The 13,439-nt window shown below is 38.7% G+C and overlaps 1 protein-coding gene across 3 annotated transcripts in view; it reads left to right on the forward strand.

Moving 5' to 3' along the window:
• Window positions 1–12,995, forward strand: part of ABCB4 (ATP binding cassette subfamily B member 4) — a 64,360-nt gene extending 51,365 nt beyond the window's left edge. Inside the window, exons 22-28 of one of the 3 annotated variants that reach the window (XM_069462410.1) lie at window positions 804–904; window positions 2,499–2,639; window positions 5,268–5,424; window positions 6,404–6,601; window positions 7,415–7,642; window positions 11,654–11,800; window positions 12,739–12,995. In XM_069462410.1, coding sequence (XP_069318511.1) covers window positions 804–904; window positions 2,499–2,639; window positions 5,268–5,424; window positions 6,404–6,601; window positions 7,415–7,642; window positions 11,654–11,800; window positions 12,739–12,945 — 1,179 coding nt within the window. In that variant the 3' untranslated portion in view covers window positions 12,946–12,995. The remainder of the gene's footprint in view (window positions 1–803; window positions 905–2,498; window positions 2,640–5,267; window positions 5,425–6,403; window positions 6,602–7,414; window positions 7,643–11,653; window positions 11,801–12,738) is intronic. The other 2 variants (XM_069462411.1, XM_069462412.1) reach the window with 2 other exon arrangements.
• Window positions 12,996–13,439: the final 444 nt, after the last annotated feature.

Below are 13,439 nucleotides of genomic sequence, written 5' to 3' on the forward strand. Positions count from 1 at the left end.
AAAGAGATTTGATATAAGGACACAGGGTAGTGTGGGAAATACAGGTGGTTTAACTGGCTCTTACAGCCATTAGCTCTGTTGTCTCTGAGTCTCTATGCATCTGTGCTTCCGTTCCTCAATTGCTGAGTATTCAGACCGGCTTCCTACACATACCCAGTGGGACTCTTCAAACGATGACATCAGCCTCTGAATCCGAATGGCTTCCCGGTTCAAGCACTTGTTTCCAGGGCCAGGAAACCCAATCTGATTAACCCAGATTAGTCAGGTATCCATCCCTGATTTAACCAGGGATTTAAAACAGGGTCATGTTGTTTACAATTGGAATCTCTTTCCCAATTGTGGGCAGACAGCTTTTCTAAGAAATAGTATATCCAGGGAGGAAATAATTGGCACCTCTAACAGGCCCTTAGATGTCACAGCCTAATCCTTTACTTCTAGGACCCAACCCTATGAAGAAAGCAAGGCCACAAAGGGTTTATGACTAAAGCCAGTCATATAACTGCCGGGTGGCAGGGCTGGGAATAGAACCAGACCCTTGGCGTCAAGGTCCTTGTTCTTGCCTTAAGCTGGTCAACTTCCCTGGGCACACACGGACTTGCCTACCATACTTAGCACAACCAGAGGTACCAGTTTTGTCATAAAGTGGGTCTTGAAGAATACATTATGCATTTTGCTTTTAATTGAAGGAATTTAAAGCCCATCATAACCTTCAGGATACTTTTGACAGAGCCCCGGAGCTTATAATCCTCATTATTTCGGAAGTAAAAGCACAACTTCTGATGAAAATCTGTTTTGTATTACAGATTGCGACTGAGGCAATAGAAAATATTAGGACAGTTGTGTCTTTGACCCAGGAAAGAAAATTTGAATCAATGTATGTTGAAAAATTGTACAGACCTTACAGGTAATGAACATACAATTGCTACTAAGAACCTAGTGCTGTCCTAAGGCTGAATTATTAAAGTTAATAAAAACCCTGTTGCTCTAAACAATGATTAACTATAAGGATGACCCTTTTTCGATAATTATCTCACTGCAAATAAGCAGTTGTTTGATGTGACTGGGTAACATTAGATTGTTACATCATATAAAAACAATAAGATTAGGTCTCCAAGAGCTTAAAAGGTACAGAGCATTGCGCAAGTATTTAGTCATTAGCGCAAGAAACACAGATAACCCACCTGGGTGATTCAGGATAAACATTCTTTTAGGGAATTGCTCAAGCCATTATTTTCTTTGGAGTGTGTAGACTTGAACCAAAGATGAGACTTGTTATTTGGTATAGTCCAAAGAAAAGTATTTCATTTGTTCTCTGAATGGGGACCAGATCCAACCAATTGTCAAGACAAAGATGTGCAGCCTATTTCACTGGTTTACAGTTGAGCAATTCAAGAAATTCCCAGTGACACTATTTGCCACTTGTTTCTACCATGGCCTGGTCTTATAAATGAATATATTTTCAACACAAACAATATTGAACACAGCTTAGATTACAACTTTGTTAGACTGGAACAATAGTTTTGAACATTTGCAAATTTGAACAGAGATCCTTAAATTTCTCAATTTATTCCATCTCCTGAGTTATGTATACTTCATGTGATACTAAAGAACATGCAACTACATTTTTCTGTCTATTTGATATTTGACATATAAATACACACCATTACCTATGACCTTATGGTTTATTTTGAACTTCAAAGGGAATGAAGGAAGAATAGAAAGATAAAGCTAATCATTAATTTGGTTATAAATTGTAAATTGTTCAGTAATGTTAAGTATTGTAACACTATGCTCACAGCACATAATCCAAATTGGTGATATTTTGAATTTTTTCTCTTGCCAAATGTCTTCCTTCTAATTTGAGAGTGACTAAATTATGGCTCTTAGGAAGTTTTAGAAGCCTAATAAAGTATAAAGTAATAAAGTATAACATGAGGTCTAATTAGAAATGGTGCAAAATGAATTATATATGGGGCTGGTAGGCTCTAGCACGGGGAAGGACTTCTTGTGTGTGTCTATGTAAACTTTTCATAATTCATCTGAAACATGAATTTGGACCTAAGAGACTACAGCCAGTTAAGAGACAAGATAATAAAGAATACTAAGAAACCACATTCAGATAAATCAAACTTCAGTCCTAACTTTGACATCCTGGGTATTTTTGACAACAACCATGTTTACATAATAGTGTTTGAACATCTGAGACATCAAGTATTAACATATAATAATAGCAGCTATTATTTGAGCAATTATGAACTAGGCACTATAATGAGACATTTGTATTTAGTTCTCAAAACAATTCTGTATTGGAGTGATTATCTGCATGGTAGAAATTAGCTGATGCTTCATGAGGGTAAGTCATTTACTCAAACTAATATTAATATAATAGGAGGCAAAATTTAAACCCAGGTTGGCCAGACTTAAAAGCCATGATCTTTCCACTATACAGCTAAGAGGGACTGAAGAGATGGTTATGAGTATACCAATTTGCTTTTCAGGAATTCAGTGCAGAAGGCACACGTCTATGGAATTACTTTTAGTGTCTCACAAGCATTTATGTATTTTTCCTATGCCGGTTGTTTTCGATTTGGTGCCTATCTCATTGTGAATGGACATACGCGCTTCAGAGATGTTATTCTGTAAGTAGCCTGAAAAATATTAAGGTTACTCTGTAATAAGGTTTCAATAGGTTTATATAAGAGTTTGGAGTAGGAAAAAACTACTCATTTGTTTGAAGATGAGGTCAGGGAGGTAAATTTACCAGTCTTCACCCTGGCAGGCAAAGAAATCTGATCTTGTCCAAAATCACTTTAATCAGAGAGTGGACTAATACTAACCAAGCTCATGAAAATGGTCATAAAGTATAATTTTAGTTACCTTTATAACCCCAGTCCAGGAGGACAGCAAATTTTCTCATTGTAGAATATAGACACAAATCATAACTGGAAAGTTGCTGGTGACCACGGACTCAAAACAGAGGGTTAAATAGCTTGCTGTTTATCTGCAACCACAACATGGCCTTGGCAATGGGACGGGAGTGCTTGACTGAAGTCTGGCAAAGGCACTCTTCCCTCTAACCAGGCCTGAGAGGGTCCTGCCAACATTTGCCTTTTTAGCCTCTCCTGTTTTTCTTGGTTTCCAAGGCTAGCCAGTGGTTTTCTGATTGATGGATTATCCTTTTCAAAGTATGCTAGGTACCTTCGTTTAGGCTGCAATCTAGGCTTGAAAGAGTCGGCCATTCTTTTTTAAGTCATTTGGTGTATTTGTGCTCTGATGGGATGATTTTAAAGCTGTGGGGGAATGAGGTTTTTTGAAACGGGGTCAAGACAAAAAAAAGTGAAAGTGTTTAAGAGCAGTTTTTTGGTTTTCATTCAAAATTAAAATTACCATGAAAGGCTGCTGCGGTGGCTCACGCCTGTAATCCTAGCACTCTGGGAGGCTGAGGTGGGAGGATTGCTTGAGGTCAGGAGTTCGAGACCAGCCTGAGTAAGAGTGAAACCCTGGTCTCTACTAAAAATAGAAAAAAATAGCTGGGGGTGGTAATGCACACCTGTAGTCCTAGCTACAGGCAGGAGGATCACTTGAACCCAGGAGTTTGAGGTTGCTGTGAACTAGGCTGACGCCAGGGCACTGTAGCCCAAGTGACAGAGTGAGACTCTGTCGCAAAAATAAAAAAAGATTACCATAAAAAAATATAGAAAACCTTTGTATAAGTCAGGATCCCAGCAGGAAACAAATGGCACTGCCAGCAGGGTAACTGAAGAGTTTGCTAAAGGGTTCATTTACTAAGGTGTGTCAAGGGAAGCAGTATCCAGCGAGGAGCTGCTACCACCCTAAGACTAGAGGCAAGAAGAGGGAAAGATTGCCCGGAATTCCACCCCACCCAACTTCTCCTAGCACCTTTCACTGGCCAAACCCCACCTGAAGCCAGAGAACAAGAAAACCTTTTGGTGCAATTTAAGACGGTCAGCTTCCCAGGCAGAACATAGACTAGGCTGGTACAAGGTAGAGATGGATAGAGTGAGAAGTAGTTTTGGAGGGACAAATGGAAATATCAGCTGAGAATTACAACTTAGAGTACAACTTGTATTGTCCACAGAAATATCATTGAGAAAATTGGCCCTGCTATTTTTTCTTTAAATCATTGAAATATTAAATTTGGGATGACTGGAAGACAACTTTTTTAAATCTTTTATGCTAAAACTAGATAACAGGATGTATAGGGAATCTAGGCAGCCACATAGGGGTTGTTCATCACTATTTTAAAACTTAATTTTTGGTAACTTTACTGTCAAGTGTACAATCTTGGCCCCCAGGGCATTAAAAACACATTGTAATAGATTGAGAAGCTTGGGAGATGAAAACTTAAAGAACTTTATTATTTATTACTAGATGGAGATCCCGCTGTCCTTTTCTCTGGCGGGGAGCGCTGGTGTCAGAAGTAAATTGCTTTGTGGAGATGTAGATCTCGGGAATTTTTTTTTTCTTTTTTTAAAGACAGGGTCTTGCTCTGTCACCAGGCTGGAATACAGTGGTGCAGTAACAGCTCATTGTAACCTCGAATTCCTGGGCTCAAGCAATCCTCTCGCCTCAGCCTCCCAAGATCTCAGGGTATTTAGCCCGTCCTAAAAGTTGCCGTAGTCAATATCCATCCTTTAAATAACATATAATTACCAAACAGACCTTTAGAACACCTGTTTTTTCAGTGTAGTATTAGTAGTTGTTTTAATTGTAAAAGAAAAGCCATTTCTGGTAAAGGCTTATTTTCCCTAATAAAAATTCTTTACAGTGGTGATTATTATCATTTGTGTGTCAGTATAGAAGAAACCACAGAACTGAAAGTCAGGGATATAAATTTAATAGGAAATATCACTGCTCGTCTGGACCTGATCAAGCCCCTTAAGCGCTTTGTGTTTCAGTTCCCTAAACTCTAAAAAGCGCATATCCAGCATTAAATTTGGTTGCGATCAAAGATTCAATTATAAGCCACTTCCTGAAAGTTACTTTACCTCTAGGAAATTAGGGCTCCCTAATTAGAGGAAGGGAAGCCAGAAGGGGAGTAGAGAAAAGGCAAACCCTCAGGCAGGGGATCTTGCCTCTCCTAAGTTTCTTCTGTTACTGGAATTTCTTGGAAGTGTGGGTGGGTGGGGGAAGGGGATGATTACGGGAATAAAGATAGATACTGGTATGCAGTATGCCTTTAGACTTTCCAACATTGTGGAGCTAACTATATAAGCTAATGGTTTGAATTCTCTACTTCTGCCTAGGGTATTTTCTGCAATTGTGTTTGGTGCAGTGGCCCTTGGACATGCTAGTTCATTTGCTCCAGATTATGCTAAAGCCAAGCTGTCTGCAGCCCACCTATTCATGCTGTTTGAAAGACAACCTTTGATTGACAGCTACAGTGAAGAGGGGCTGAGGCCTGTGAGTTCTTTGCTGCCTGACGAATGCTTGATTAATTCGGTTTGCTCTCTGCTGGATTGTAGCTACAGGATAAACGTGTGGTGATTACACTGACTTATATTTAGCTTGCTTTGTGATACTTACATGGCTAATATTTGACCGTCTTTTTTGGCATTTTAAAATTCCACAGGCAATTTCAAGGATTCTAAAGATTACCAAACCAAAATTTTTAAAAAAGTAAAACCTGATGTACTAGAACTAAATAATTTCCATGAAAATTTAGTCATTTCTACATAAAAGGTATATGCCTATAATTCTGTCATGTTAATGCAATTGGCAATTTGGCTTTAATCACATTTTGTAATGGCTAAGTTATCATTGGTAAGAAGATAATTTTATTCACAATGAGAGAAATAATCCTATACTTTATCATCTACAAAGTTAACTCAAACTTGGATCTGAGTGTTCTTTGTACTACACAGCTGCTGCACATCAGGTACACGAAGCTCGTAGGTAAAGAGATTGGGACTCCCACCATCTTTCTAGGACTTTACCAGGTGTTTCACATTCTGAGAAAGTTGCTGTGCCCAGTTGAAATAAAGAAAGCTTAAGAAGCTGCCAGGGTTTGAGACAAGGCTGTCCACTGAAACTGCAGGTAGAAACTGTTGCTAAATTCCCAAGCCTTTGAGCCTTTGAACTCTGGCTTGACTCTAGCCTCAGAATCAGCAGTGGGAAAGCTAAATCAATGTCTCAAGTGAATCAGAAATCGAGTTTAGATGACAACTCTCTATGATGACTTTCTTGTCTAACTTACACCCCCATCTCCCATCTTCATTTTACATAACAACTTGGTATCGATATTACCTGGTATCAGAACTACACTGAATATGAATTTTATGTTTCTCTACTATAGTCTTGGGTAAAGTTTCCTTGAAATGATACTACTTATTCCAATAATTATCAGATCAATTATAAGAGCGACATGTAAAAATTTTTTTAGGATAAGTTTGAAGGAAATGTGACATTTAATGAAGTCGTGTTCAACTATCCTTCTCGACCAAAAGTGCCAGTGCTTCAGCGGCTGAGCCTCGAGGTGAAGAAGGGCCAGACGCTGGCCCTGGTGGGCAGCAGTGGCTGTGGGAAGAGCACAGTGGTCCAGCTCCTGGAGCGGTTCTACGACCCATTGTCTGGGACAGTGGTGAGCACACTTTCTTAGTTAGTAACCTGATTTAAGGCTGTATTTTAAGTGGCCAAACCAATATTGTTATAATGGAAAAAACTGGACAAGTGAAGACTATAACCCTGTTTGATAGAATGACCCCATTCTACAAACCTCAAAGAGGCACCCATGTCAGACAAACATATGGGAACAGTAGAGCAGAGTGTCTGGAACTTGGTGTAGCTCAGAAAATACTGACTATAGATTAACCTCTACCTTGCCTTGGGCCTTTCAGCCAGCCTGATTTTCCTGCTCACTCACTCACTGGGATATAAAGGTGAACCACAAACTCCTCCAGCATTAAAAGCAGACTCCCAGGACAGGCCTGTGCCTGCTTATTCCTTCCGCTGTGCCTTCTCTCTCAAACCCTGATCCTAGGCTCTCTAACTTTGACCTAGATCCTCAACCCGCAGCCCTTTCATATTTGGCTTTTATTAAGTCAAGTTGAAGGGTTGGGGTCATTCTGGGGACAGCAGATCTGAATGGGACATGTTGATGCAGGCTTCTTAAAGGTAGAGGATGGCACAGAGCCCTGAAGGAGGGCAGATAAGGACAGAGAGGATTATGGAAAAAAACAGGGCCAAATGTGCTTCTTTTTGCCAGTTAGATCAAAATAAGATAGGGATGGCATAATCACCATAAGTCGCCCATGTTGGCCTTCTGCAGTGTAAGTCTTAGAGGCCTGAGGCTTGGTGTTTAGCAACTGCTGATGCCCACATGCAACAGTCCTCCAAATAAACCATCTGGTAACTGTTTAGTCTTTTTTCTTTTCCTTTTTGAGCCCTTTTATAGTTTGTGGACTTTGGTTTTCAGCTCCTAGATGGTCAACAAGCAAAGAAACTCAATGTCCAGTGGCTCAGAGCTCAACTCGGAATTGTGTCCCAGGAGCCCATCCTGTTTGACTGCAGCATTGCGGAGAATATTGCCTACGGAGACAACAGCCGGACTGTGTCACAGGATGAAATTGTGACTGCAGCTAAAGCAGCCAACATACATCCTTTCATCGAGACGTTGCCCCAAGTGAGTTAACTGGTCACTTCTTAGCTGAAATCAGAATAGACTACAGTTTTCAATCCCCAAAACAGTTCCCAAAGATACACTAACAAAGTGTTGTAAAAAATGTTTTGGTTTACCAGCATTGTGACCTTGAACCAAGACACTTGAGGATAGCAAGTGCCCTTATCTTTTAAAGGGGAATACATCATGCCTACCTCGTACAAACACAGCGAAAAGCAAACGAGGTGATATTAAGTCCAAAGCACCATACCTCAGGTTGCCTTGTGGGCTACGTGTAGACTGCAGTCATGTTTGGTTTAGCTCTTGTACTTTTTAAAAAATTAAGCTTTTTATTTTGAGATTATAGAGTCACATGTAGTTGTGAGGAATACAGAGAGCTTATGTACCCTTTACCTAGTTTCCCCCAGTGACAACATCCTGCAAAACCGTTAATACAATATCACAACCAGGACATCGACTTTGACACAATCCACTGGTCTTATTCATGCTTCCCCAGTTTTACTCGTACTCCTTTGTACATGAGTGTATTTAGTTCTGTGCAGTTGCATTGCAGGCATACAGTCCTGTATCCACCACCACAGTCAAGATACAGAACATTTCCATCACCATTGAGGTCTCTCATGTTGGCCTCGTATTGCCACACACCCCTTCCTCACTCCCTCACTCCTCCCAACCTTCGGCAAACAATAATCTCTTCTCCATTTGTATGATTTTCTATTTTAAGAATGTTATATAAAAATACATACAGTATGTAAACTTTTGGGATCAACTTTTTGTCACTCAGCATGATTCCCTGAACTTGCGTGTATTCCTAGATCATTTCTTTTTACTGCTGGGTAGTGTTCCCTGGTATGGATGTACCACAGTTTAACTATTCACCTGTTGAAGGACATCTGGGTTATGTCCAGTTTTAGGCTATTACAAATAAAGCTGCTATAAATACTTCTATAGAGATTTGTGTACAAACCCAGGATTTTATTTCTCTGGGATGAACGCCTAGGAGTGATATTGCTGGGCCATATGGTAATTTCATGTTTAGTTTTATAAGACGCTGCTATTTTCCAGAGTGGTTTGACCACTTTACATCCCTACCAGCAGTGTATGAGTGATGCAGTTTCTCTGAATCTTCGCCAGCATTTACTGTCATTATTTATTTTTACCATTATGACAGGAGTGTAGTGATATATCATTGTGGTTTTAATTTGCATTTCCCAATGGCAAATGATGCTGACCCAGAGTCTTTTCATGTAATTATTTGCTACCTGAATATTTACTTTGGTGAAATGTCTCATGTTTTTTGCCAATTTTCTAATTGGCTTTTTACTATTGAGTTTTGAGTTTTCTTTATACATATTCTCATTATTGTCAGAAATGTAGTTTACAAATATTTTTTCCCAGTTTGTAGCTTGTTTTTTCATCCTTCTAACAAGGTCTTTGGCAGAGCAAGTTTTAATTTTGATAAGATCCAGTTCATCAGTTTTTCCTTTTATGGCTCTTGTTTTTGGTGTCAAGTCTAAGAACTCATTGCCTGGTCCTAGGCCCCAAAGATTTTCTCCACTGTTTTTTTTTTTTCCTGAAAGTTTTATGATTTTACAATTAAGTCCATGATCCATTTGGAGTCCATTTTAAACACCTGTAGTCTTGGAAAGATGCTTGAAGTCTCTAAAATTGATGGTAGGGGCAATTCATTTTATGGCATTCTTCCAGCATTTGAGGTTCCACTGGACTAAACTGAAGTAGAGCTTAATTACTTTTGCCTTTATATTCTGCTATAATTAGAAATTACTCACACAAATAAAATTTTAAAAACTTTCAAGTCTTGGGCATTGACTTGAATCAAATATTTGGATTGGACTATGAATAGAAAAACTTTAAAGCTTCAGCTTCTAGTATGACATTGGAATTTAGGAAATTCATTCACATGTTGTACATTACTGCCTAAGCTCTGAAAACTGAACTGACTCAATTTGCATCTCTTCATTCTATGGTCTTTCTCTGCCTAGAATATTCTCACAAAATCCAGCTTCCCAAACTTCTCTACAAAGGTTTCTCTCCTTCATTTATCTCCCCTTTTCTCTCCTTGTCCCCCCAATTTCTTTCTCCCTCTTCTGATCTTTCATAGCATGTTGTATATACTACAGTCATATGCCACATAATGTTTTGGTAAAAAATGGACCACATATACTACAATGGTCCCATAAGAGTATAATGGAGCTGAAAAATTCCTATTGCCTAGTGACAGCCATCATAACATCATACCACAGTACCATTACTCATGTGTTTGTGGTGATGCTGGTATAAACAAAACTACTGCCAGTCCTATAAAAGTATAGCACATGCAAATATGGACAGTACAAAATACTTGATAAACTGTTATTGGTTTATGTATTTATTCTGTACTTTTATATGTTAAAGTGTATTCCTACTTATTTAAAAAAATTAACCGTAAAATAGTCTCAGATAGGTCCTTCTGGAGGTATTCCGGAAGAAGGTATTATCACAGGAGATGATAGCTCCATGCATGTAATATTGCCTCCGAAGACCTTCCAGGGGGACAAGATGTGGAGGTGGAAGGCAGTGAGATTGATGATCCTGACCCTGTGTGTGTTTGTGTCTTTGTTTATCACAAAAAACTTAAGTAAAACATTTTGAATAGAAAACTTATAGAATAAGGATATAAAGAAAAAAATTGGGCCGGGCCTGGTGGCTCACGCCTGTAATCCTAGCACTCTGGGAGGCCGAGGTGGGCGGATCGTTTGAGCTCAGGAGTTCGAGACCAGCCTGAGCAAGAGCGAGACCCCACCTCTACTAAAAATAGAAAGAAATTATATGGACAGCTAAAAATATATAGAGAGAAAATTAGCCGGGCATGGTGGTGCATGCCTGTAGTCCCAGCTACTCGGGAGGCTGAGACAGGAGGATCCCCTGAGCTCAGGAGTTTGAGGTTGCTGTGAGCTAGGCTGACGCCACGGCACTCACTCTAGCCTGGGCAACAGAGTGAGACTCTGTCTCAAAAAAAAAAAAAGAAAGAAAGAAAAAAATTGTATACAGCTGTACAATGTGTTTTAAGCTAAATGTTATTTCAAAAGTCAATGATTTTAAAAAATTATAAAGTTTATAAAGTAAAAAATGTTACAGTAAGCTAAATTAATGAAGAAAGATTTATTAAGTGTTTATAAAGTCCACAGAAGTGTAACGTCCTACAGCTTCACATTCACCCACCACTCAGTCACCCAGCAACTTCCAGTCCTATATGCTCCATTCGCGGCTAGTGTCCTATATATAGGTATACTGTTTAACTTTTATACTGTATTTTTTACTGTCCCTTTTCTATCTTGAGATACACAATACTTACCATTGTTACAATTGCCTATAGTATTAAGTGCAGTGACATGCTGTACAGATGTGTGGCAGACCATACCATCTAGGTTTGTGTCAGTATACTCTCATGTTCACACAGTGACAAAATTGCCTGACGATGCATTTCTCAGAATATCTCCTGGCCATTAAGTGACACATGACTGTAATTTGGTACTTAACCTTCTATTGAGTGCTTGCTCTATATTTTTTTCTTTCTAGGGCAAGAACAAAGCTGAATTCGTTTTTTCTCACAGTTCTAGGCATAGCAGATGCTCAGTAAATGTTTAAGTGACTATATGAGTTTAAAAGAGAATAAACTAGTCTCCAGGTGGGTCATATGAGTATTTCAGATTTTAAAAAAACCTTTGAAAGTATCAGCATTTAACTTTTAGAGGACTCCAGTGACATCAGATAAACTGGTACTACGCTAATAGCAAGAATGAAAGAACTTGTTGCTCAACTTTCTATCATAGAATACTAGTGAGAACTAAAGTCACTAGCTTTCTAGTTTGGTTTTGAAAAATGAACATTCTGTTAAGTTGAAAAATATTAAGTGGACAACTATCTTGTTATAGAAACTTTTATTGATCCTAAACATTTTCCTTATAAATAGAACTGTCGAATACTAAGTAAAAGAACTTTATTAACTCGCAGAAATATGAAACAAGAGTGGGAGATAAGGGCACTCAGCTCTCAGGAGGTCAAAAACAGAGGATTGCTATTGCCCGAGCCCTCATCAGACAACCTCGAATCCTACTGCTGGATGAAGCCACATCAGCTCTGGATACTGAAAGTGAAAAGGTGTGCCCTCTCACCTTATGTCCTATTTAATTTATAGAAGGGTTTTGTTTTGGTTTTTTTTTTTGTTGTTGTTGGTTTTTTTTTTTTTTGCTGTCAACAGTAAGAAGAGAAACATGTAAGCACAGAGGGGAAAAGGTAAACACAGAAATTAAGACAGTATTTATTTTGAGGTAATAGAATATTTTAATCTAACTTTTCTAAAAGGATCATGTATTACTTTTATTTTATTTTGTTTATTTTTTTTGAGACAGAGTCTCACTCTGTTGCCCGGGCTAGAGTGCCGTGGCGTCAGCCTAGCTCACAGCAACCTCAAACTCCTGGGCTTAAGCGATCCTTCTGCCTCAGCCTCCCGAATAGCTGGGACTACAGGCATGTGCCACCATGCCCAGCTAATTTTTCTATATATATATATTTTTAGCCATCCATATAATTTCTTTCTATTTTTAGTAGAGACAGGGTCTCGCTCTTGCTCAGGCTGGTCTCGAACACCTGAGCTCAAACAATCCGCCCGCCTCGGCCTCCCAGAGTGCTAGGATTACAGGCGTGAGCCACCGCGCCCGGCCCACGTATTACTTTTATAAACAGAAAAAAGTTAAATCATTCAAAAGAAAACTGCATAAGTCACATTTTTAGCACATTAACAATAACAGTAAAAAACTGAATACTCAAAAAGGAGTTAGAGTTTCTAATCACCATATCATTTTAAGTACTTGTGAAAATTTTTTGCAGCATGAGAATCCATTTGTATTATAAAGTAGAACATAACTGTAGATTGTCGAATATGCAAAATATGTACGTGTATAAAGCCAACGATTCAAAGAGTTTAGAAAAGAAATGAAAAGTTGATTTATTAGAATGGTAAAACTTTCAAATTTCTTTAATGTTAAAGCTTATTTATACAATTTTTAGGATAAGAATTCTGTTTGATTTATCAATAGGTTGTCCAAGAAGCCCTGGACAAAGCCAGAGAAGGCCGCACCTGCATCGTGATCGCTCACCGCCTGTCCACCATCCAGAGCGCAGACTTGATAGTGGTGTTTCAGAACGGCAAAGTGAAGGAGCACGGCACGCACCAGCAGCTGCTGGCGCAGAAAGGCATCTATTTTTCAATGGTCAGTGTCCAGGCTGGGATACAGAACTTATGAACTCTTGTTATGGTATATCTTAAAAATAAATTCAAATAATTTTACATCATTACCTGACTTGTCAAAGAAGTTTCTAGTTTGTTATCAGAATATATCTTATTCCAGATTAATTTAAGAGATCCAATTTGGTGTTTCAACTTCGAGAGTTAGAAGTGACACCTGCTGTCTTGATAAAGTACAAAAACAGCAGCCTCGCTCTCCTTGAGTTATTAGAAACATCTAGAGAAAGAACAGTGAAGTTCAGGATATAAACAGGTATAGAATTAATATAAGTCACAGGAAAAATTCTTAAGGTCCTGAAGAGGTGAGTATGTGACAGGATGGTTTAGGAATAATTTTCCCAAGTACAAAGAAAAAAACACGTCTCAATAGCCTAATATCTGCCTTGGTAAATTTCTAAATTATTCTATTGTGGAAATGAAGTTTTTTAAGTTAATACATTGCCTGGTTTATCATCCAAGTTCAGGAGAAAATGAAATCACACTTAGACTAGA

The sequence above is a fragment of the Eulemur rufifrons genome, chromosome 29 (genome assembly GCF_041146395.1).
Source record: "Eulemur rufifrons isolate Redbay chromosome 29, OSU_ERuf_1, whole genome shotgun sequence".
In the NCBI taxonomy this organism is placed as follows: domain Eukaryota; kingdom Metazoa; phylum Chordata; class Mammalia; order Primates; family Lemuridae; genus Eulemur; species Eulemur rufifrons.